At 41.0% G+C, this 27046-nt stretch overlaps 1 protein-coding gene across 1 annotated transcript in view; it reads right to left on the reverse strand.

Moving 5' to 3' along the window:
* Positions 1-4468: 4468 nt before the first annotated feature.
* FBXO33 (F-box protein 33) overlaps positions 4469-27046 on the reverse strand; it is a 60279-nt gene continuing 37701 nt past the window's right edge. The window contains exon 4 of the mRNA XM_069208620.1: positions 4469-6549. Within this exon, the coding sequence (XP_069064721.1) occupies positions 6278-6549 (272 nt within the window). The 3' untranslated portion in view covers positions 4469-6277. The remainder of the gene's footprint in view (positions 6550-27046) is intronic.

The following is a 27046-nucleotide window of genomic DNA, read 5'->3' on the forward strand; positions in this document are numbered from 1 at the left end:
CAGGTACACTGCCATTTGTGAGTGGGCAAGACACTGAAGGCTGCTACAACTCTTGAACAACCAATGGTCAAGGTAGGGAAGGATGTGGATGCTTGCCCTCTTCACAAATGCACAGCCACCACTCCCAGGCACTTGTTGAACACTGGTGGGGGCCATGGTGACATCGAAAGGAATTACTTTGAATTGGAAGTGTTGTCCACTTATCACAAAGTGAATGTACCATCATTGAGCAGATTGGATGTGTATGTGTAAATAGTTCTTGAGATCAAACACAGTCATGTAATCACCGTTGGAGGAGAAGAATGACAATCCTGCAGGGATGTCATGCAAAATTGTACTGATAGGATCTAGTCATTGAGAGGCCGGAGTAGTTGAAGGTAATACCATGTTGGACCACCGTCAGAACCCACTGGTTGGTTGTGATTGTCGCAAGAGGAAATCATGCAGCCTCCCAGGACAGGTTATGCTTGGTAATGTTTAATTGGGTGGGAGGGCATATAATTGTCTGGAGGTAGCCGCTCCTTTATTGGAGCCACCTCTGCCTTTACCCCTGTTGTTAACCCTGTAAGAGTCTTTGTTATACCCCTTCCCCCCCCCCCCAGAAGGACTGACTACCTTTGAGTAGGAAAGTGTGGAGCACTTGGGCGACTAGGGGAGGCACCGGGGGCATGGAGGTGGTGATTGCAGAAGAGGAGATGGTGCCATTGGTGGTAGAGGTGGGATTTGTGAAACAGTGCTAGCTTTGTCTTTCCTTAGTTCGTCCTTGCTCAGGAGAGGGAGGCTTAGAAGGTGGTCTGGTCTTCAACATTGGCTCAATGTCCTCCATTAGTATTTTTGTCTGTAATATACTGTTCTCCAGAGGACCAAAAAGAAGTTCTCCATCAAATGTCACATTAATGAGGTGCTGCTGGACCAATCCAGTCACCCTATACCATGCATGGTGTCAGAGGATTATACTCATGCTGACCTCGTTGGATGTGTGCCACTAACTCCAGTGCACATCGAATGTTGGCCTTAGAGATGATCTTGCCTTCATAGGCCAGAACGTTCCCTCTTTTTCAGTATGCCTCTGGCAGGTGCTTTACCAGCTGCTCTGTGTCCTCCCAGTGATACCGGGCAAGAAGCCAGACAGAGCTGACAATCATCCATTGGGTCACTGTCCCCACGGCAATATGCTTTCCAGGTCGCGCTCTTCTCGTCAGGAGAAGTGGCATCCTCAATAGCCTTTGCAGAAACTCTTTCTGGGCGCGAGGATGACAATAGTCTTTCAAAACCTATCCCTGGATTTATTTGGGAGGCTGTTGAGGTGGAGGAAGGGGCCTGCAAGGCTGGTTTATATGGAGCTGGCATGTATTTCCATCTCCACTCTGAGTCACCCTGCCATCCTTGACCGGTTATTTAAAATGGTCTGTGCCACACTTAGTCATATACTCTTTAGCATCTACAGATACTGGACTGACATTTCCATTTTGGTAAGTAATTCCATGAGAAAGTTGTCTACCACATGAAGTTTGTGCTTCGGTGGTCAGCAGCCCTTTGTGATTTAGCATGGTATGCTGTGGTATCATCCATGGGGGAGGAGGCCTTAAATGGGCAAGGCTGTAGAATAGTGCCTCCTGTGGGTCTACATGATAATCGTCCAATGGGTCATCTCCAAGTCGTGCAGGATTGCAAAAAAGTGTCCTCAGGGTCATACCGGCAGTCATGATCTTAATCGGTGTGGCAGGAATGTACAGAGTCCTGATTGTGGCTGGCTGAGTGCTGACTGGGTTGGGGATATGGGGTGGCATGGTGATGGTCATAACTTGGTAATGTGTGACATAAGCTGGGTCCAGGACACGTGGTGTCATTCCTACTCTTCCTGGTTAGAGGGTTTAACTCCCTATCCCCTCAAAATAATCCCATAATGTCAGCTTCCTTTTTATTGTTGAGGGTACTGGCTGTGGTGTCCTCTTGGAGCTTGACAGACTGGGGAGGCTGATCTCGGACTTTTTTGCTGCTAGTTTCATTGTGTGCTTCAAAGATCGGCTTCAGAGCAAATCTCAGTTCCGAGGGAAGCTGGTCTTACCCTAGATGTAGAGGCCGGGGCAGCAGAGTTCAAGGGCGATCCCTTTAACGCAAGGCTTCTCTGGAGCTGAGGGAGGCTCTCAATGCACAGTGGGCTCTGTGCCGAAGGCTTGACCTGAAGATTTGTGCCTCTTATGGCCAGTCTCGAGGCACAATGTCAGACTCCCTTGGGAGCAGAGCTTGGCTTCTGGCTGAGGCTGCTTTGAAGGTCGAATGAATAAGGGTCAATCCTAGGGTGTGGGTCGAGGAACAGAGGCTTTAGGCAGGTTTCATTTTTTGCAGGGGTTGTATGCAGAGTTAAAGGCTCTTTTTCGATGTTGGAGCCCTCAGACGAAAGGACGTTTGGGCTCGGTTCTTCATGGGCTGGTGTAATGTCCAAAAGGCACTTGTATACATCGCAGGCTCCTTCAATGTCTTTGAGCGGAAGGTGTGAATCATGTTGGTGGTGTCTCATTGCTGCACCTTGTATTGTGCCAAGCAATGTTCTCTTTGGTACCAGATGTATTTATAGTCATTGTAGTCTTGAGGGAGTCAAAAGGTTGCAGGTCAGGTATTGATCAGACCTCGAGAATTTGGCATTACACTCGAGACAAAATTATAAAGGTGTATTCTCTATACCACACCCAGATGAAGTCATTCTCATTCAATCTTAGTGCATGCAAAGAAACTACTCCAGTGCTGTTGGGCTTCAAAGCAACGATGATTCTGATGGGTCTCCCAACAACAGATCTTGATGCTCAATCACTGGAACCGAAAGAAAAGGAGGAGAAATGTTCCAACAGTCCCTGAGCTCCAGCTGAACGGTGGAAAAAAACAAAACAATCTGAGGTGAAGTTCTTAACTTGGTGCACGGTGAGCTAAGGGAGGAGCCATAAGGCTTCAAGAACAAAGACTTCTACGGGGGAAAAAAAACCAAATAAACAAACTTGCAAGCGTCTACACTCAACACCAGATGGCAGGGGTGTACAGAGCATGTGTATTTGCAACAGCAGGTGCTACAAGCAGTTTTTCTTCTAATTGAAAGGCTGCATTTGTAGGGATCTGGAAAACATACTACTCGAGCACGTATGTTATCAGAAATTATCTTTCTCCACAAGCATCAGGTAATTTTCAAGCTGGGAAACATTATGGAAAGCCAGAATCCAGAACAACCCCTTTAAAAACCTTTTCTATTTTGTTGCCATAAGGAACCAGAAGTTATCACACAATATGCTGCATCATCGTCCTCGCACTAATGAACTAACTAGCATGTTCACAACAAACGTTTACATCTAGGATTACGGGCGTGGTATCGTTAGTAAACTCAACAGTGATTGAAATAAACAACTTGTACAATCTTATTTGCATTAAGGGCAATAGACATGCAATACTGGCGCCCCAAAAGCATACAATTACAATGGAAGCGTAATACCTTTACATAAGTAAGAAGTTAAACTTTCCGGAAATACTAAAACAATTGTGTCATGTCATTAAGGTCAGTGAATGCGTGACCTAGTCGCAGGTTTAAGCAAGTTCCCATCCTGCACAGTAGTCAATATAGGCCTACTCCGGTTTTGTGCCATACTTTCCAAAACAGAACCCCGGTTATGCATTTTTGCATCTTAAGCAAGCTAGGCAGATGCTGAGGTGGTTACTGGCAATTAGCAGGCTATTGCAATGCAGTGCTTGCAAGAACGCCCGGTCTATAAATCTGTTTGGACTTCACGCTCTTGGATCTTGATAATACTCCCAGAAAACACCTCACCAGTTCACACTTAGGAACTCTAATCAAATCGGCCACTGATTCTGACCATCTCTCAAAATGCCCTTATGATTGGGCACTTCCACACCATATGATATAAATCAGAGTTTGTTTAAAAAAAAAAAAAAAAAAACACAACCACACAACTTGCACTGCAAGGTATGTCCTCCAACATTTTCAGCACGATATATCTGATGGAGGGGGTTAAATTGTAAGGTTAAATCTCGCATTTTATGAGAAGGTAATCCATTTTCTTGAAACACTCCTCCTCTCTTCCTCCATATGGTTGCCTCTCAGTGAGTTTTTAAAGACAGAATCCCCAACGAACACATGGGACAAAAACAACATTAGATCGTAGCTGAATAAATGATGTATTGATATTTCTATATCACAAAAGTACTTAGTGAGGAATGCACTGCTCTCCATTATGGGGGTGTTTGCAGACGAAATAAAATCGTGTACCTTAAGTGTAGATTTGTATTTCATCTCATGTTGCATCTAACATTTTTATCCTTCAGGCACAGGGAGATTAATTATTCCCAAAAACTCAATTTTCAGTCAGCCTTGGTCCCCAGAATCAAACTGCGGCCGGCATAGACCCCACCACACATTTCCCCTTTTGATTTATTGGGGTAAAAGCAAGAAAGCAGAAAAACAATGTTCATGATTGCTACATTTTATTTTAAACTAAAATCTTCTGCTCAATACAATAAAATATATATAGCAAACAGACATTTTGTAATGCTTTATTCATTGATTAAAATATACATTTAACATAAACCATACAGCATCAGTCATTTCAAACACTCGGCTGGTTTCCATATAACTTCTGTCAGGAGTTCTTTTACGCTATCTGATCACATTTAGATAAAATCTCACCACATCTGGCATATTCACTCTCAGTGCCAGTGGAATCACTCTACTGATGTACATATAAAACCCGCATGGTATGTGCTCACTGGAGACAAAACAGCGCACACCTGTCAAAGGTCTTTTATTTTAATATAAGATGGTAAAACCATTTGTAAAACACATATAAACTTTTTCCATAAATAGAATCATATCTGGACATCTGTTGCATAAATGTTTTCCAAAGCTTACAAGTTCGCAGCCAGGTCTCAGCACTGCTGGGCACCCACGTCGGCCACTTTTACTTTGTTATTATTGCAGACTGTCCTTTATCATTAAATGCACAACATTCGTACCACTTAAAACTGGGGTCAGGTGGAAGTCTCACAGAGACCACGTCTGTACCGCGGTTGCCCTGAAACAGTTAAATCGGCTTTTAAAGCCTCTCAGATATAACGAGATTTTAAAACAAACTTCATGGAATGTTCTTCATGCATCATAGCAGCTCAAACCTGTGATTGAACAAGCTTTTTTCTTTCCTCTTTCTATTCCTTACATTCACTAGTCACAGTGAAACAGGTGCATGTTTGTTTTAGAGTTCTGAGGTTGTGACTGAGCCACAGCACAGCTGTGTACCACAGGTCGAAATTCGACCTTCTATTATACAATCCAGCAGTATCTAGCTGGCCAGGTGTTGGCCCGCCTCCCTGCCAGCATGTGGGCACTTCTTCACGTCTAATCTATTCTTTGGCAGCTGACAGGCGCTGACAGAGAAAATCCAGTGACTTGGTTGCTAGGGGTTTCACGACTAATGTCTGCTAGCAAGTATGTTTAAGTTCACATAACATTAATACCCTCTCAGAGTATTTATTTCTATCTATACGTTTATATATATCAAGACTACGTCCTGAGCTAATCTGAATGGATAAATTGATAATGATACAAACTCGAACCCAAGGATTAACAGGGTGGGACTTTATGAAAACATTTGAAAAGCTGCCTAACCTTCTTAGGTTATAGCTTGAAAACAAATTGCCAAATCAGAGTACTGGGTGGGTGGAACTTATTGTCCAAAGTTGATTATTAAAGGAAAGATGTATATTTCTTTTATTATAACAGAGGTCAAAATGTATCCTTACAAAGTGCTGTCGTCGTTTTCACCAAGCTGATAAAATGCTACTAGAATGCATGGCAACAGTGTATTGTAGATAAACCTCCTCGACTACTTTTCATTAAAATAAAAGGTTTGGCTCCTGAGCACAGCATTCTGATACATAATAGTAAAAACACAGCTTACGCGTAATTACTTGGTAAAAATAGTTTACAATCTCAGACAACCTTCAGGTGGATCTCTCCAAAGGTGTGGTGGACACGTCCATTATCCGTGAAAACCCTAAACAGTGTCACTTTTGACTTCTAAACCAATACCCGACTACACTCTTTGATCAAGAAGTAGAATATACATATAGAATTCTATATAGCTAATACTGAATAAACACAGCACAAGGGGTTAATTCACACTACTGAGAAAACATAATAGGACCCTACTTGCATATGTAACCACAGGAACTTTAAATAATAAAAAAAAAAAAAAAAAAAAAACCAACAAAACAAAAAAAGCTAAATGCCTTCGCTGAAGCTTTGCATCTCCCTGTAGAAGTGCCGAAATGGCTCCGCGAAGACCCCAAGCAGCTCGATGTCCATGACGGCGTGCCAAGGCCGGCCCAATCCAAGGGACACCTGCTCAATGAGATTATGCACGGGATCCACATCCTGATCTGTAAGCTCCCCCTGATCAAAATCAATGCTATCTTCCGTGACCTCCAGCACTTTCAAATCGGAACCACGGAGGCGGGCGATCGCAATGAGATTGTGTGCCCAGACTGTATAACCTTGAAGAAAAATTCAAACAGCAAATCAGAGCAATGCAAGCACAATGTGAAATGGATCTGAGAGAAAAATACACTTCATGAAGGTTTTTGTTTTTACAAGCAGATTTACTGAGTGTCATGGTTTTTTGACTAATACTAAACAAAACAACGTTAATACAGTGATTTACTCATCAGTTATCAATGGCAATACTATAACAAAAGAAAATGAAATATTTGACATTAGGGTTAATAACATTAGCTGCTACACTTATGGTAAAGAGACATTTTTTTGTATAAGTGAGCATCATATTGAAGGGGTGCTGTCACCTAATTAACATCCAAAAACGGATTTGCTGCACACCCATGAAGGCAAAATATGCTCCCAAAGATCAATCCAATGTTTTTGCTTTTAAACTCTTCTTTTAAAAAAAGAAAAAAAAAAATTACATCAGAGCTGAACTTTTGCTTGAATTTGTTTTGTAACTTTGAGAAAATAACATTGGTTTGCCTACTCTCTTGCAATAAATCCCTTATCAATTAGTTCCTAAAAATAAATACCAGGTATAAAAAAATGCATTGCTGCTCCATCAGTTTAATAATTAGAGAATCTAGTCTTAATCAACCATGCTGTACTTTTAGGCAACCCAGTTGTACATTATTTATGACACATTTTATTATTTAAAAAAAACTGTATACAAATTTCAAAAGAAATGCAATAAAAATGCATCTATTTAGTTTAGATTAAGAGAGGAGTATACATGATCAACTTCATAAAACATCATAGATCCTCTAATTTTAAGTAACAGCAGAGGAAGCTTATATTTTGTGCAAAAATGTATCAACTTCAGAGAAGCAAATTACCATAAAGTGTTGATCACTATAGAAAATGTATGTCAAAATACAGATCATTACTTTGATAGCCAAGACGGTGGATGCTTAGCCTTGCGTTGCCTCATTCTACACCATTCGTCGACATTCTTGTGATCAGTGAACCAGCAGGTGTGTGGATCTGGCCCTTCCATCAACATTGGGGGCCTCACCAGTCTGCCTGACTTCAATGGACATCTTCATTGAAGTTGGAGGGTGAGGGTTATTGGGGGAGCAAGGCTGCTGTTGTGGCCTAACTCCTCTTCCTCACTGGGGTTCCCCCCCCACCGCTTTTTCCTCTTCTCTGACAGCTCTGACATAGCAGCTCACCAGCCTTGAGCCAAAATTGAGAGCTATGCAAAGAACCCAAGAGAAGATGTACAGGCAGTGAGTCACCTGTGACTAAGGGTGGAGGCGAGATCGCCAACTCCACGGAGATGACTCTGCAAGTGATGCAAGACACAAGGTCATTAACTGAGTGAAAAATGGAAGCAGTCAAAGAGGATATCTCACTTTTTTTGGGAAGACAACCCAAAGGGTTACGAAGGCTGAAAACTGCATTTTAACGGTGGAAGATAAAAAAAAAAAAAAGTCAATGCAAATCTTACGGTCGCAATTGATGGAGGTGTTGAGGCGCCTGGAACAGAGGGTGGAGGAGGCAGAGGGAATAGCTTGAAGGATCAATCTGAGGATACTGGGTATTCCTGAAGGAGTGGAGGGTTTGATGAGAAAATGCTTCCTACGACCTGGGAGCACACCTGGAATCCTGCGAAGTTCTCTCATTGTGCTTCCTCACTAAACAGGCACATAGGGCCTAGATGCACAGGCACCCCACTATCAGCTGCCTGCTGAATTACTTAGACAGAGATGTCATCCTGAGGGAAGCATGTTTCAGAGATGCAGTACTATTCAATAACATGCAAAAATCCATCTTCCCAGTCTACACAAGCCCTAGTATAGCAAAGATATTTCTTTCCGGCAGTCTAGTAAAAGCTCATAGTGCTTTATCTAGAAAATGGTCAGATGTTTCCTGCCAAACTCTGGGTGATCTCCCAGGGAAAGACCTACTTCTTTACGACACCTGAAGCTGCTGGGAAAATGGGTCCAGGAGTGGAAGACCCTGAAACGTACACTGGCTCACTCTGGCCACTCTTCCTAGGTGTCTGACAAAAAATCATGATCCAAGAGGAACAGTGCACATTGTGGGAAAGGCACAGTTTCACCCACAATAATGCTGGCAAAGATACAAGATACTCTGTGGAGTTGAACCCGCTGCAACAGTTGTCCTGGACTCCACAGATCCTTGAGCCTTCTGACCTCATATCTGAAAGTCTAAGACCATGTCAGCCCCTGGTTCTGGGCCATGGATTCCTGCATAATGGCCATTCATCCTTGCTGTCACTTAAACCACCCTTCTGGTTTCCACTGATCTGACCAGGAGGGTCCTGTCTGTGGTAAGGTACTTTACTAAAGTTCCCAGATAGTGAGGATCAAAGCTTAGAGGCCGCAAAAGATTCATCCCTACACACCATTTATACTCTGGAGTTCATTAGGGTTTTTCTGGGCTACATAGATGATTCAGGGGTGGAAGTATAGGGTGAGGAGAGCTGGAGGAACCAGGTGTTGGTTCATATGGTTAATTTTTTCTTGTTTTGCAAGGTTAATTTCTCTACAAGAAAACATGGGTTAGCTGACAATGCGCTGATTGATGTTCCGCGACACAGTGCAGTAGAGGGGGGCGGGAAGGAAGACAATGAAAGGTACTCCGCACAGTCCCTGTCTCATCACAATTGCAGAGGGTGATAGGAATCCTTGCAATGATTATCACTCAAAAAGGTCAATCACACGCACCATGGCCCCTCTAGAAGTTAGGATACCCGAAGCAACCCACAGGCAGCACAGCTTTATCTCCTGGACCGCAAACTGGTTAAAACGACAAGAGTAATATAAAAAAATATTAAAAAAATACAAGCTCTGCATGTCATCCTTCTGTAGTGGTTTCATATATCTGGTACTAAATGTGACTTCTTGAACCAGCAGGAGTAAACAAGCGTTTACCATTCAGGGATCGCTTACGGTCTCGGTGTGGGAGACAATCCCGGTCAGGAAATGCTTCACGCTCATGGTTAGACACAGACAGACAGTATGGGTAGGGCCCTCATGATGAGTGGCATGCTGTAAGGGTAAGTGCAGACCTTAATTCGTGATTATGCTCCATCAGGCTTAGCTGAGAACATGCGTGCCCTGATTTCTAGGGTGTTGATGAACAACCCCGACCCCAATATGACAATTATTGCAGGGGATTTTAAGTTGGTCATGAACCCAACCCTTGATGTGTGCTCTATAGCCTCCTCCAGTAGACCACAGACCCTCCCCAAATGGGCAGCTTCATTGGGCCTGGTTGAATGGTGAAGTGAAGCAGTATACATTACTCTGCGCAACATCAATCTCCCTCACGAACAAATGAAATCCCATGGAGTTGGATTCAGGGCTTAAAGTGTGAACAAGTCTGTATTCTTCCTTTTGGGTGTGTGTGTGTGTGTGTGTGTGTGTGTGTGTGTGTGGGGGGGGGGGGGGGGGGGGCGGAGAGATGGATGGAATCCATGATCACTCCCGAATTGAAATCATATTGCATGGTACAAACCATGGGGTATTTGTGGATGTCATATGAATGCCTGCTGGTTTAAAGACACATTTGGCTGAACTAATCCGGGATGAATCACAGAATATTCTAAAGTCAATTAGAAGTGGTTTCCCTTGAATACAACTCTTTGTGAAGCGTACAAAACCGTCAATCAGGAACAGATCAAGTCATGTCTTAGAGGTAGGGCTTGGGAGGAGGAACTCAAGGCTTAGGAAAGAAATCGAAACTTTAGAGAGGAGAACCTCTGCTGGGGAATTCAGAGGACACATTCGGGCAGCTGCCTCACACTACTTTTAAACTGACTATGTTGGAATGTGCCCGAAATACGTGGATCTTTCTCTTCTCAACACTGTATGAATGGGGGAATTGTAATATTGGTTGGCAAGCAGGTAAGACTAAGGGAAGGATTGTTACTATGATATAAGACTGTACTAGTCAGGTGACTTCTGATAGTGTTAGCCTTTGCTGCATACTGTAAAATTTAGTATGTGCAGATTGTACCCTCTCCTCAGGTGGAACTGGATTATTCAATAATCATCTCCCTGCTCTCTCAGACACCGTTCAAGTGGACAATTATCTCTCCATCATGGTTGAGATGATACCACTAGCAATAAAATATGGCTTGGGCCCAAACGGAATACCATTCGAGTTTTTTGAAGAGATGCACATCGCTGCCAAGTCCATACCTGCTCGCAGAGTTTGAAGAAGCTCACTCAGTAGTGGGGTTTGGAAGGATTGTTTTTGTCACACACAGCTTACAGGGTGCAAATCTCTTCAATCTTAAAACCAAGAAAGTCACTAGACAAATGTAGCTCTTTTCAACCAATATCGTCCATATTTATCAAGGTGAAGATCCTGGCAAAACATTTAGCAACTGGGCTGAACAAAGTAATACACAGTCTGATCAGTATGACCAAAGCAGCCTTAGGCCAGGCAGCAGCACTCGCCACTGTCTCAATCAATTTGGCATGGTACTGGCCCACTAACTGCAAGGGGAGGAACCTCTATTGTTTGACTTCGAAAACACCTTTGATTTGGTGCACTGGCCTTACCTGGAACTGGTACTCCAGAAGTTGACCTTTTCTCTACTCTTCTGACAATATGGGAAGACTTTATATGCTCCTTCGTAGGCGCAAGGCTGAGTGAATGAGGTGACATCCTCACAATTCAGGGCTGCCCACTCTTTCCACTCCTATTCCCATTAGTAATTGAATCCCATGCAATCTGGTTACACTGTAATACACAACTGTTTGGATCTTGTTGGGAGAAAGATCAAGAGAATAGTCTATTCCTTCATGCAGGTGATCTATTACTCTACATTCAATGGCCTGGTACTTCCCTCCCCAGAGTATTGCAGATGCTAAGAACCTGCAGCAATGCCTCAGTCCTGCAGGTAAATTGGGACAAAATCATTTATATGTAGATACTGGGGATCCCAAAGCTATGTTATCATCATACCTCAATAAAGGTGGCAGATGACTCAAATACCTGGGACAGGAGACCCAGACGTGGGGCGAGATCTGAACGTTACACCATTGATTCAACATCCTATATGGCAACTGGAGTGGGGATTGGTGTTGTCACTTACCATTATGGGCATAGTGACATCTTTCAGAGGATACCGCTACCCCAATTCCTTAACACTTTGCAGAATTTTCCACTACCAGCCAGATTCTTCAAGATCTTCAATCCTCATTGAGGAAATTCTTATTTACTGGTGGTACACCAAGTGTTTCCTGTACAAAATACTCGAAATCATAGTAAGATGGTGGTTTGGGGAGCCCAATACATGGATACATTAATGAGATTCCCAGTATACCTTGATAAATGAGTAGCAGAGAGATTCGGTAATTAGATTGCAATTATAACTGTTAGAACCACATGGGACTCACGCTACTTTATTAAACAAAACTGCTCCACCCACTTCCTTATATTACAAAGCTACCAGTGCTCTACTGCCACAAGGTATTGGGACAGAAAGTGGTTTAAAATCCTAACTAGCAAATCACCAATGTGGCAAGGTTCATGGTTAGTGCGGATTACACAACTAGAGGGCTTTGAGATTCCTGGGATCTTAGAGTATCTCAGGCATGGGCTATATGTGGGCCTCTATCTACATAAAATCATTCAAGCAGTTGCCCATGGAGTTTCAGCTCTAAGTCACAATTCTACCGCAACTTAAAAATTGGCCATGCCCTGGAGACATAACAGTAAAGTAACACTGTTTCTGAATACTGTCTTTTAGAAACAAAAATAATATAGGAACAGTTGGGCAAGATGTTTATCTCCAGAATCTATAGATCACCGATGACCAATACTCCTAATCTGTTAATGAATCTCCAGGAGAAATGGAAGCTAACTAAACAATGAGGATTGGAAGGTGTAATGCAGTGTAAATACTTTCTAATAGCCCACTTGTCTCCCAGCAGGCTGCGGCAAATGGGAAGGGTTTCCAATCCCATCTACTTCAGATGTGCACTTGGTTCGAGACGGTCAGGTTGATGCACAATAAGGGAAGCTGGTCCACCAATTACAGACACTTGATCAGTCCTTTACTCCTAACCCAAACATTCCTCGGTTAGGAATAAGGTAAGCTGGTTTACTGTTAGACAGACAGACAAACACACAAAAACAGGCTCCCCAAGAAGCACTCAGTGGGTATCCATTAAAAAATGTATTGACTGGCGCGTTTCACCAACCATGCCTTTCTCAAAGTCAATTACATGGCGAGTGTGTGGTAATTAGCCTTTTAAATCATTGCCAATGCATGTCGTTCAGGGAAATTAAGAGGATTGTAAGGTCTTCCCACATTAGCTGGTCTTCCATCTATCATCACTGCATACGTACCAAATTTTTGAATATATATTATATATGGAAAATGTCACTTACCCAGTGTGCATCGGTTTGTGGCATGTTCCGCTGCAGATTCACATGCTGTGCATTATTCCTGCCATCTAGTGATGGTCTCGGAGTGTTACAAGTGGTTTTTCTTTGAATAAGTGTTTGAGTCACGCGATCGAGTGACTCCTCCTCTTCTGTTCCATTGTGCATCGAGACCATTGGGTAAGGAAGGCGTGAGAGTATATAGGTAAAAGAGGAGATATCCATGCTAATGCAAAGAGAGAGATATATATATATATATATATATATATATATATATATATATATATATATATATATATATATATATATATATATATATATACATATATACACACACACACATATACACACACACATGACTTAAATGGCTACAGGCTCCCGGGGAGGTGGGAGGGTGCATTTGAATCTGCAGCGAAACATGCCACGAACAGATGTACACTGGGTAAGTGACATTTTCCGTTCAATTGCATGTGTAGCTGCAGATACACATGCTGTGCATAGACTAGAAAGCAGTTTGTCCTCCCATAAAAATAGCGGTGGTTAGCCTGTAGGAGTTGAAGTTGTTGAAAATAATGTTCTGAGTACTGCTTGGCCTACTGTGGCTTGTTGTCGTGATAAAAACGTCTACACAGTAGTGTTTAGTGAATGTATGTGGTGTTGACCAAGTGGCTGCTTTACATATTTCAGCAATTGGTATATTCCCTAAGAAAGCCATTGTAGTACCTTTTGTCCTTGTAGAATGTGTTTTAGGAGTAACTAAGAGTTGTCTTTTGGCTTTAATGTAGCATGTTTGGATGCATCTTACAATCCATCTTGCTAAACCTTGTTTTGATATGGGATTGCCTGTATGAGGTTTTTGGAAGGCTACAAAGAGTTATTTAGTCTTTCTAAATGGCTTAGCTCTGTCTATATAGTACATTAAAGCTCTTTTGATGTCTAATGTAAGTAAAGCTCTTTCTGCCACAGAATCTGGCTGTGGGAAGAAGACTGGCAGTAGCCATTACATGTTCAAAATTGAATCTCACAAGAATGCATGGGTTCAAAAGGTGGGCCCATGAGTCTGGTGATTACAATATTTAGATTCCAAGTAGGAACAGGTGGTGTTCTGGGGGAATAATACATTTTAATCCTTCCATGAAGGCTTTTATAACTGTAAATCTGAAGAGGGAAGTGTGTTGAATAGTCTGCAAGTATGCGGATATTGCAATAAGATGGATTTTAATGGATGAGACAGCTAGATTTGATTTCTGCAAATGAAGTAGATAGCATATAATATCTTGTATTGATGCAATCAGTATTTTTAGACAGTAGTAAACAAATCTTTTCCATTTGTTAGCATAGCATTGCCTAGTTGTAGGTTTACATGCCTGTTTGATTTGTCCCTTGTTTTGTGTTAACAAATCCAGTCTGTTTGGAAGTGTGGAGTGAGGTACTACTGACCAGTCTAGGAGTGTGGTGTACCAATGTTGTCATGCCCGCGTTGGGGCTATGAGTATCATGGTGAGAGAGGTCTGACGTAGTGTGTTGACCAGAAAGGGAAGTAGTGGGAGAGGGGGGGAAAAGAGTAAGCAAATATCCCTGACCAGTTGATCCGTAGAGCATTGCCCTTGGATAGAAGATGTGTGTGTCTGGATGCGAAGTTTTGGCATTTTGCGTTTTCACTTGTTGCGAATGGGTCTATTTCTGGCGTTCCCCACTTTTGAAAGTACTTTTGAAGTACCTGAAAGTGAATCTCCCATTCGTGTGTCTGTTGGTGCGTCCTGCTTAGGAGATCCACTAGCTGATTGTGCATTCCTGGAATGTACTCTGCTAATAGATGAATGCGACTGAATTGGCCATTTCCATATTGTTTGGGCTAGAAGGGACAGTTGAGATGAATGTGTCCCACCTTGTTTCTTCAGGTAATACATGGTCGTCATATTGTCTGTTTTTATCAGAACAATCTTGTGTTTGAGAAGGGGTTGAAACACTTTTAGGGCAAGGAACACAGCCAATAATTCTAGATGGTTTATGTGTAAATTATGCTATTTTGAATCCCATTCCCCTTGAATGGTAAGGTTGTTAAGATGAGCTCCCCAGCTTATCATTGATGCATCTGTTATTGTGGTCTGGGGCACAGGGTCTTGAAATGACCGCCACTTCATTAAAATGCTGAGATTCCACCAGTGAAGAGACTTGTACGTTTGGCGGTCCAACACTAGATCTTGCAATTGTCCCTGTGCTGGAGACCATTGCTGTGAGAGGCACTGTTGTAGTGGCCTCATGTTTAGTCTTGCAAGCGGTACTATTGCTATGCAGGATACCATCATTCCTAATAGTTTCATGATAAATCTTACAGTGTATTGTCGATTTTGTTGCATTTGTGGTATGAGATTTCGGAAAGCCTGTATCCTTTGTGTATTTGGATAGGCTAAGGCTGTTTGCGTATTTGAAATAGCAGCTAGGTAAGGTTGCACCTGCGCTGGCTGAAGATGTGATTTTTGGTAGTTGAGAGTGAACCCTAGTGTATGTAGGGTCTCTATTACGTATTGAGTGTGTTTTTGGCATTGTATAAAATTGCTTGGTTTTATTAGCCAATTGTCTAGATATGGAAAGACATGTATGTGTTGCCTTCTTAGGTAGGCTGCCATTACTGCTAGACATTTTGTGAATACCCTTGGAGCTATTATGCCGAATGGTAGAACTTTGAACTGATAATGTTTTCCTGCTATCACAAACCTTAAGTATTTTCTGTGAGCTGGATGGATGGGTGTATGGAAATACGCATCTTTGAGGTCTAATACAGTCATGTAATTTTGTTTTTGTAGTAGTGGAATGACGTCCTGCAGAGTTACCATGTGAAAGTGTTCTGACAAGATATACAGATTTAGGGATCTGAGGTCTAGGATGGGCCTGAGAGTGCCATCCTTTTTAGGAATGAGGAAGTATAGTGAGTATACTCCTGTTCTTGTTGAGAATGTGGGACCAATTCTATTGCTTGTTTTAGTAGTAGCAGCGATTGTACTTCTTGCTGTAAAAGAAAATTGTGTTCTGGGGACAGCTTGTGGTAACGTGGAGGAATAGAAATCAATTCTAGGCAATAGCCATTGCAGATAATTGACAATACCCAATGGTCTGTGGTGGTGTTTTGCCAATGGGAATGGAACTGCTGCAGTCTCTCCCCCCCCCCCCCCCAGGAGATGTGTGGGGTTGAGGGATGGCAAATAAGTCACTGTTTAGATGGGGTAGTGTCTTGTTTTGAAGTTGGGAACTTGCCTCTGGTTCTAAAATATTGGCCTCTGTAATACCCTCTAAATCCCCCTCTCTGGTATTGCTGTTGCCCTTGCTTTGTCTGGGAGGTAGAAGCCTCAGTGGATTGTGGCTTGAATCCTCCTCTGAATTATGGTCTGCAAAAGGAGACTCTATAGGGTTTTGTTTATAATGCTCCCATTGCTTAGTCTGAGTCTTTTCTCCGTTTTTCTATGGCTGTATCGACTTCAGGGCCAAACAAATGCTGCTTATTAAAAGGCACGTTGAGCACGGCCTGCTGGATTTCTGGATTAAAACCAGAGGAACGTAGCCATACATGTCTACGTATAGTGATGTCAGTCTTGACACTTCTAGCTGCTGTATCTGCAGCATCAAGGGCAGACCGTATTTGATTACTGTTTATGGCCTGACCCTCTTCTACAATTTGCTGTGCCCTTTTTTGGTGTTCCTTTGGGGAGGTGCTGTAGGAATTCTTGCATCTTGTCCCAGTGGGTTCTATCGTACCTTGCTAGCAAGGCTTGCAAGATCGCAATTCGCCACTGGTTGGCAGCCTGTGTGGCTACCCCCTTGCCAGCAGCATCGACTTTCCTACTCTCCTTGTTAGGGGGGTGGAGGGTATGGGGGGGGGGGGGGAAGAGCGTCCGCTGAGGATTGGCTGCCCTACTAGCTGCATGTGCTACCTCGGAGTCTGGTGGGTAATATAATCAGGGTCTGTTGGAGCATGTTTATACTTTTTATCAATGCGTGGAGTTACTACCCTGGCTTTGACCGGCTCACTAAATATTTGATCTGCATGTTTAACCATGTCGGGTAGCATATGAAGGCATTCATATTTTGAGTGCGTGGAGGATAAAGTGTTAAACAGAAGATCCTCAGTGTGCATAAGCACCCCATGGTATGCTGCTGCCCTGGAAACAACCTGCGTGTATGCAGTAGTGTCCTCTGGTGGAGAAGACTCATTGTCAAGAATAGGATCTAGGTCATATAGATCCCAAGGATCAAACGTATCACCATGTGAATATTGCAAATGAGTTGGTAAAGGCAAAGGTGGTGGGCTATTGGGTGGAGGTGAAAAAGAAAGTTGTGGTGAATGAGGGGCGAGAAGTAAGGGCAGGTACTGGCTTCTTTTGTTTATACATTTTTGCTTGTGGTGGAGCAGTGTCCAATTGTTCTTGAAAGGCCAGCTTCCTTTTGATTTGTAGAGGAGGTGCAGTAATTATTCTGCCAGTCTCTTCATGGATGTGAATCCTTGATTGTCTTTCATCCATAACCTCAAGGATAGGTTGAATCTCAGTGTCCTCTTCAAGTTCTTGCTCTTCTGAATCAGATTTTTTCGGCTCCAAAGAAGGTAGTTTTTCCAGTCCCGAAAATGGAACCGGTTGTTTCAGCTTCGAAGCAGGCTTAGACTCCAAAGAGTGAAGACACTTGCTTGAGTCCGAAGTAGAACTCTTAATGGATTTACTAGGCTCCGATACAGATGGAGGAGTGGCCTTTTTCGACACCGAACCCAAAGGTTGGTCGACAAGAGTCTTTTTTCAGGTCGAACCATGGCTCTGTGGCAGTGGTGTACCCAGTGCCTTTGATTATTATTATTTTTTTTATAAGTGGGCGCAGGAGCAGACGTATTCACGTGCTGACCAGCAGTGATAGGTCTATCTTCTTCCAATTCTTGTTTGGAGTCAGTGTCTCTGATGGAAATCGCTGTCTGCGTCTGTTTTTCCTCCATGATGTCGAGATGTTCCGCACTCTTCTATGCCATTTCCAATCTTCTGGCTCTCCGATCACGCAGGGTCTTCTTGGATCGAAACGATCAACAGTCCTCACAATCTTCTTCTTTGTGATCAGGAGAAAGACACAGATTACAAACAAGGTGTTGGTCTCTGTAGGGAAATTTTGCGTGGCATCAAGGACAAATTTGAAATGGAATCTGATCCATAATGCTTCGATGTAGTAGGCCCAAACAGGCAGAGTCAGGCGCACGTGCCCAGAAGGGCAAAATTTATTTTACAACGGTACTATCGGTTCGAGGCTAGGTGTAATCGCAATCAAAACAATACTGACGATTAAGGGAGTTTTCTAAAGTTTCCAATTCGAAGTCTCAGAGCGAGAGGAAACACTTTCGAACCAGACAGAAAACAATCTAACAATGGTGACGATGACTATGCACAGTATGACAGAGGAGGAGTCACTCAATCCCGTGACTCCGAAAATACTTCTTTGAAGAAAAACAACTTGTAACACTCCGAGCCAAACACTAGATGGTGGAATAATGCATAGCATGTGTATCTGCAGCTACACATGCCATAGAACATATATTTAGGCCGGCTACGCAGCCTTGATCCCATGACCTGTGCACCATATTCACTGTGTCATCAAGTATACATCATAGCCATGTTTGAATGGTAGAAATGCCATAGTGTAAACAACTGATCATGCATTAAAAGACAACATATAACCAATATATTCGTATTCTGCTTAAAAAAAAGCAATGGATATCTAAATATAAAGCTTTTTCTCAATAACGCAGGCAATGAAACAGATGTTACGTCTAGCAGTGACAGTAGCCAAAAATCTACTTGTTTAGACCAATACAGACTGTTTAGAAGAAGAGAAGAAAAAAAAATAAATAAATAAATAAATCAAATCAACAGGTTTCACAGGAGTTTACGACCTCAAGAAAGAGGGGGCGGGGGGTCTACCACACGAAACAGAGAAAGGGGACAAGGAGGAGTGAACAAAGGAGACATAGAATTTGACAGAGGAAACGGAAACAATGGAACAAAACAAAAAATATCACTGGGGCAAGTAGGAAATATAAACAGAAGCCACTTGAAGAAATAATGGATCCTGAAATGGTAACCAAAACAATTGTTAATCTCTCGCATAGATACCTCACTGGTTTCTTAGAAACAAGTTCTAGGTCTGTGATTATCCTTCTTTCTTCTCTGTAGGTTTGATTATGTCAACACTAGGATTAACGTTTTCAAATATACAAGAAAATTAAAAGCAGACCCATAGGATTTCCAGACCATACAATCATAACAGAAATAAGGCACTGTTTGGAAAACAATATCTTTCCGTTCAATGGGTATCTTTACTGACAGATTTGAGGGACCACGATGGGCATACATGGAACAGGTAGTCCTCTGGCTCAGGTACATTGATGTCCTTTTCATCATTTGGAACTGGTTCAGAGAACAGTGCAAGTGATTTTGTTACCTGTTTGAACAGAAACCCTTGGAATTTAGTGCTTACACATACCCTTAGTAAAACAAAGGCTGAATACCTGGATGTCTTGGTTGGTCGAGGTGGTAGCAGGGGAGATTCATACTCACCTCTTTAGAAAACCCACAGCTGGGAATATTGTTTTACATGCAGAAAGTGCCCACCCTTAGAGTTTAAAGAGGAGTATCCCATGGAGGGGCAGGGTTAGCGAGGGGGGCGGGGAGAAACGGGGGTAATACTCCTCAGGACCAAAAGGAACTGCAGTACTGAAGCAGCTTTCAGGGAGGAACAAAGATCATGCTAGCCAGGTTCAAAGAACAAGGTTATCCCATGTGGGTTCTTAATGAGGCCATGAAACAAGTCTCTCAAATCAGCAGGGAAACTATACTTTGAGAATATATCACCCACCCCAGACACTACTAAGAGTCATCCTTATGTATAACGGTAACAAGTAAGATCAGGCCAACACTAGTTAGACACTGGGAGGTTCTCAGGAGTGACCCCATTATTGGGAGGGAAGTTGGTGAAAGACCATAGATCACATTTAGGAAGGCTAAATCACTTAGAGACTCCCTAATACGCAATGACATCACACTAACCAAGGGCATTAGTGAACATGATCTCTAGGGTTTCTTTCCTTGTGGGCATTGCAAGGCATGCAGGAATAGCTCTAATACAGGCAAGTATGTGGTGGTAGGTGACAAGAAACAAAAGATCGAACAGTTCCTCACATGCAGCTCCCAGTATGCAATATACATTTTAACTTGGCTCCTGTGTTACTGCCAATTGCCTTTCTCTACATTTGTGTCTTCCAAATTCAAGACAGCGCGTAAGAAAGAAGTAATTTTAAGAAATGCCCTGTAATTCACATGCTAGCATGGGTACCAGTAAATTCAGAGATGTGCAAATAACCATTAATTCTAAACTCAATATTGGTGCCCATTTCGAAAATACATAGGTTTCCTTGATAACTGTTTTTCACTCTTTATATTTTACCAAATGAATTGCTGTATACCCAGCATTATAATGAAAACCCACTGCAAGGTGCAGCTCATTTATTGGTTCTGGGTACCTTGGGTTCTTGATGAACCTACAAGCCATATTTATCCCCACAACCAGAACGGTCAAGCAGACATAACAGTATATTGCTTTAAAAAATCTGCCATAGCTGGAAAAAGTAACAGAAGAAAACAGACAGAAATGATTTTTTTTCCATCTCAATTTCAATATTTTTTTATTTCAGCTATTATTTTCTGTAGGAACACCTTGTATATACGATCTACAGAAATGACCCCTTTGGTTAATTCAGAGTTTTGTCTACTTTTCATAAATGTTTAGCTTTCCAGGATCCAGCATTGGTTTCACATCCATTTCTGTCACTAATTGGAAGGAGGCTAAAAGCACACAAAAAAAAATATATATATATATATATATATATATATATATATATATATATATATATATATATATTTGGATACATTGTAGCTCCCCCGTAGAGATTGCTGTTGCCATCGTAGCAAATCTTTCCCCCTTGGAGGCAAGGAGGATTGGTGCCGGGGGTAGCCGAGATTCATTCATTGGATGTATTACGACGCTCGACTCGGATAGACTAGTATAGTCGTACATCCGAATCATTCATTTGAACTGTGTCATATTGCACAGATTTTTTCTGTGTAACCAGCGCTGCGAAATACGAACCACTAACGTACATCGGCGTGCTTTGTGTTTCTTTGAATTTTTCACACATGCTGTCCGTATAGTAACGGTCCGGCATTTGAGTTTGGTTGAACTATTTATTTTTGTTTTGGATTCTAATTTTTGAATGAAGCGTTTGATTTTTTCTTTCTTCTTTGTTTTTCTATCTGGAACTCTGTATTGGGACTGATTCTGAATAGACGACGGTTTTTTCACATATTTTCACACTGGTAACCTGGTACAATTTTTTGGACTCATTTTATCAGTTTTTGAATTGTTTAATGCATCATGGCGAATCGGAAAGCCCTGTGGGAACAAGCTGCCACTACTCTATTTGATAATGTTTCTGGAACCTCAATGCCTTCGGACTTATCTACACGCACAGCAACCACCATTATTTCTGAACTAGAAAAGGCAAGAATCTTAGAATTAAAAAAATGGTGGGAAATGACCTCATTGACTAAATATATACAAAATGGTCGTGTGCCACGAGGTCTCAGAATTCTAATATTGCCTACCCTGGGTGATATAGATCCTGATCTTCTAGAACAATGGAGAGCGCATACATCTGAATGCTCAGTTAAATTGATGGACACTTTGATTATTCAATCAAAACGTCGTATGGAAGAACAAACCCATAAAATTGAACTTCTTACTAAAGAACTAGAAAAAATGGGTACCTCCTCAGAAATACAACAATTGTTAATGAAGATGGAAGAACGTATAACTAAAAAAAGAGGATGAAATCAAGCTCCGCAAGGCCTCTAAATTCAATAGACAAGAAAGATTATGAAATAGGTAGAATTTATACATTTGCTCGTAAATATAATACACTTAGAGCACAAGACAAAGTTATGATGATGGACAGTCCTAATATAACAACTAATACAGCAGAAGACAGCTCGGATTTGAGCTCATCAGCTGACGAAGCTTCTGCTAAAACTGGATTTTCACGGGGAAATGAGACTACTACGATCAATCACGCCACAATCAAACAGAAGTCGAGGACGAAGTCGAGGAGGTTCAAGACGCGGAGGGGGAAGAGGCAGAAATCACAAATATCAAGACTAGAGAGGACCTTTCGATCTGACAATTCCAATATCATTGTAAATATCTCTAAAGTACAGCTCACCTCTAATCAGGAGCGAATTCAAAATTTAGGATTAAGTTTTTGTCCTGATAATCATTGGGATTATGTTGACACCAGAATAGAATTGTATAAATATACACGTAAGTTGCGGCTGTTGAAATATTTTTCCAAGACAACACAGGCCACTACATCTTGTTCCAGCATTAATGTAGACACTTTATCTGGTTTTCATGTCAATGAAGCGCCTGATTTAGTAGAAATTGGCAGGTTGGGTTGTTTGGATGATGTTAGCAATGATATAGGTGAAGACAATAACACTTTGACTGATATGGGATTTGTTACTAATAAGACCGTTGCCAGTAGGCTTAAGCCCTCCAGCAGATTTAATCCCCAATTACCGACTGGTAATATGATTGATTTGTTCTATGAATTGGTAGTTGATGACGTTGATCGGTTTCGGAATGATTGGAAAAGGGTTAAAATGAAAAAAGCCCAAAGAGTGAATTTCTCAGCCTCAGATTGGAAAGATCTAAATGAGCTTAAATCCAATAACACAATTATCATCAAACCCTCCGATAAAGGAGGGAATATTGTTATTATGGATATTAATAGCTATATGAAGGAGGCTAATCATCAACTTTCCAATAAACAACATTATCAAAAACTAACTACTAATCCCACTAATGAATATCAAACCATCTACTGGGAGATGCTTGATAGCTGGCACACTAAAGGGCTAATTGACCAAAATGAATATCTTTATCTCAAAGTTTTGTTTCCTAGAATCCCTTGTATTTACTTTCTACCAAAGATTCATAAAAATACAAAACATCCTCCTGGTCGACCTATAGTGAGTATGAACTCATCCCTATTAGAAAATACCTCCCGTTTCTTGGACCTTTTCTTATGTCCTTTTGTCACTGAATTGCCGTCTTATCTTCGAGACACCAATGACTTTCTTGCTAAGATTCACAATGTTCCATGGCAACCCAACTATCTATTGGTAACCATGGATGTGACTGCATTATACACTTCAATCAAGCATGAATTTGGCATTCAAGCATGTTGTCACTTCTTGGGCACTCGTAAAATTGAATTTCTTCAACATACTAACATGCTAATTAGCATGTTAAGATTTTGCCTCACCCACAACGCCTTTCTATTTGACAATCAACATTACTTGCAGAAACAAGGGACTGCAATGGGAGCTTCATTTGCTCCCACGTACGCCAACCTTTACATGGGCTGGTGGGAAAAGGAGATAGCTTGGTCTGACTCTAATGGTAAATACATGGAACAAGTGATACTATGGGTCAGATATATTGATGATCTCTTTCTTATCTGGGATGGTGACGAGATTTCTCTCAAACAATATGTTGATATCTTGAACAACAATGAGCTGAACATTCACTTAGACTTGAAATATAGTGCACAAACTATAGAATTTCTTGATGTCCAGATCTCTATTGAAAAAGATGTCTTACAGACAACCATTTTTCGTAAACCAACAGCCTGTAATTCAATCTTGCATGGCAATAGTGGTCATCCAAAAGCTTTGAAATGGAGTATTCCATATAGTCAATTTTTACGGGCTCGTAGAATCTGTTCTAATGATGATTGCTTCAAGACTGAAATCATGACGATGACACAGAGATTTTTAGAGAGAGGATATCCTTTGAAGATCCTTAAAGATGCACACTTGAGGGTCTTGAATATGTCTCGAGAAAAATTGCTTTTCAAGCCTGATAATATTCATAATCAAGATCACAATAAGGTATCATCACCTAGACTGTTCTTAGAGTTTAATTCTCAACATTCGCATTTAAATAATATCATACAGAAAAATTGGCATGTTTTGAGACATAATTCTGCCATCAAGGACAGTATAGGTCCACATCCATGTATCACATATCGCAAAACTCAATCTTTGGGTAACCATCTTACCAGAAGCCTATTTCAGAGTCCCAAAACCAATATGTCATGGTTGGCTAAAAAAAGCTTGGGCTTTTGGAAATGTGGACATTGTAAATCATGTTTGTATGCACAGAATACTCAGACATACACCACGTTCGAAGGAAAAATTTGTGACATAACTGAACGTATCACATGCGAAACTGAATACGTTGTATATGTCATTGAATGTGGGTGTCGCAAAAAATATGTGGGCAGTACCATTCATAAACTGAAAGTCAGGTTCCTGCAACATCTCAGAGCCATTAAGAATCATGATCCATCTTATCCTTTAGCTAAACACTTTTGGGATGTACATGAAGGTAACTGTAGTTCCCTAGCATTTTATGGTGTTAAAACCATTGCGGTCCATCCCCGAGGAGGCAATAGAATTGCACATTTCAGACAAATGGAGTCCAAAACTATTTTACTTTTAGGTACAGAACACCCTTGGGGTCACAACTTGGACGCAGAGCTTCATGTACATCTGTAAGTTTTTAGATTTTCCCATACAGATATATACACATTTTTTTACATTTTCTCACACATAGATTTTGTCCAATAGAAAACATGAAATGAAATTGATGACTTTTTTAGAATATTGTGTTTTGTTAGGATCCTTACTGATTGATTTCATCATTATTGTTATTATTATTACTAGCATGTTGCCGGATTGAAACTTAGTGTATTTTGGTAATAATTTTTTATTAATAATGTATTCACTTTTAGGGTGTTATACTCATCTATTTTATTCCTATACTGTTGCATAGGTCCTTGGGGAGGATAGCGGCGCACATATACATTCTCCTGTTGCTGAATTTGTGGGGTTTATTTACAATTTCCTAATCGATAACAATTTGACCTATGATATGGATCTATTAATTAATCTCTTCAGATTCCTTTTAGAATATATTAATTTATAGGACTATGACTAATTTAATGAATTATGATGATGAATATCCATTTATTTATTTATTCCACGTTGAAATCGCTTTTACCTGTATTTTATTTTGTATTTTTAGAATTGACTGAATTTACTCTATTTATTTGTCATCATTTGTCATCTATTTATAGCCTGTATATGAAGTGGATGTATTGCAATCAATTGGCAGTACATATATTTATATATTTATATTATTAATTAATTACATTTATATATCAGGCTTTTAAAATTAAAACTAAAATCAAAATCAAAATTATTAGGTATAAGTGGGCAATATGTGGACATCAAGAGTAAAAGGAAAAAGGAAAAATGAAAATTGAAAAAGAGAAAGAGAAAAAAATAGCATACATGGGATTTGTTTTGTATTCAAGAATTGTAGACTGTGATTACAATTAATTAATTTTTTAGTGTTCACAGGTGACCAGACTATATTTGTGATAATGTATTATAATATGAGAGAAATATATAATGTCACATTTTTAGTTCATAGTTTATTTCAAAACATGCACAGGATTAGGAGTTTCTCAGTTTGAAGTTAAAATTGTGACGTTATAAAATGGCCGCTCTATTTGCACTTCTCTTGAGCTATGCAATGAACATCAAAGAAGGACTATATGGTTTAAATAGTTGAGTGTAAAATGTCTGCCAATGTCCTGTTGAAGGCTTCGGCCGAAACGCGTAGACATTTGGTTGGGACAGCGTGTGTGTCTTTTGAATGGTGGGCACATTGTCGACCTTTTTTTTGTGCTTTTTGTACCAACTTTTGCTGGTGTGATTTACCTGCAATCTAATCTTTTTTCAATAAATAGCAGCCAATGAATTTATCGATAATAAGTGGTTTTTTGAGTATTTTACCAGCTGGTATTGAATGATGTGCAGCCCTTGGTGTGCGATTTAAATACACCATTTTTCTGGATATTTATATATATATATAAAATTAATAGTACAAATGGGGTATGTCCCAATACAATGCCAAAATTGTGTTGAAAAATATGGTTTTCTGATTCAAGTTTGACAGCTCCTGAAAGCTGGGACGATGGTGGTTTTAGCGCTGCAAACCCTTTGTTGATGGCAGTTTCAAGGAAAAAAACCAAAAACAAAACACAAGTCTTCTTCTGCAGCCCTTTTTCCCCCCCATGTTAAAAAAAATAAAAAAATAAAATACAAAAACAACACTGTATTTTGGCTCATTTCTTGGTCTCCTTCAGGGGAACCCACAAACTCTGGGTACCTCTAGAATCCCTAGGATGTTGGGGGGAAAAAAGGATGCAAATTTGGCATGGGTAGCTTATGTGGACAAAACGTTATGAGGGCCTAAATGCAAACTGCCCCAAATAGCCAAAAAAAGGAGTGGCACCTGAGGGGGAAAAGGCCGGGCAGCGAAGGGGTTAAAGTAATGTTTGTGTTTTGACTAGTGTCAACTGATTAGAAAATGTGTAGTTTTGACAATCTGGATGTGGTTTAACAGATATGTTTAAGTATCAACATTTGATACAAATTATGAAATGAGTTCTTAATAAAAGGCCCAGGTCAAGAAAATTAGATAACTGGACCTTAAATAATAAGTGATCAATGTAAATTTAAAGTCAGGGTTTTGTATGTTTCAAGGAGGTCCAACCTACTGTATTATAAGGGCCCAACCCCAAGATACGTCACTTTCAGAAAGTGGGCATTTCACTGTGTTTGTGACTCTAGTGTTTTGCAGCCTCACACCAATCAATATCTGGGGTAGAGTGACAGCTGGGTGTTGTGGTTACTTTCCAGACAGCCATTACACAGGGAGGGTGGAGGTGTAACAGGATTACTTCTGTATACTGAAATACTGAATGGACTTCCTGGACTGGGAGTGCTCTTATGTTTGTATGGGCTGCGTCCTACCCTCACACAAAGGGCTAGTTTACCCCCTACTGATGTCTAGAGCTAGGGTTGTGATTGAAAGCGGGGGGGGGGGTACATGTATAAAGGTTCTTTG

This window comes from Pleurodeles waltl, chromosome 9, assembly GCF_031143425.1.
Source record: "Pleurodeles waltl isolate 20211129_DDA chromosome 9, aPleWal1.hap1.20221129, whole genome shotgun sequence".
Classification (NCBI taxonomy): domain Eukaryota; kingdom Metazoa; phylum Chordata; class Amphibia; order Caudata; family Salamandridae; genus Pleurodeles; species Pleurodeles waltl.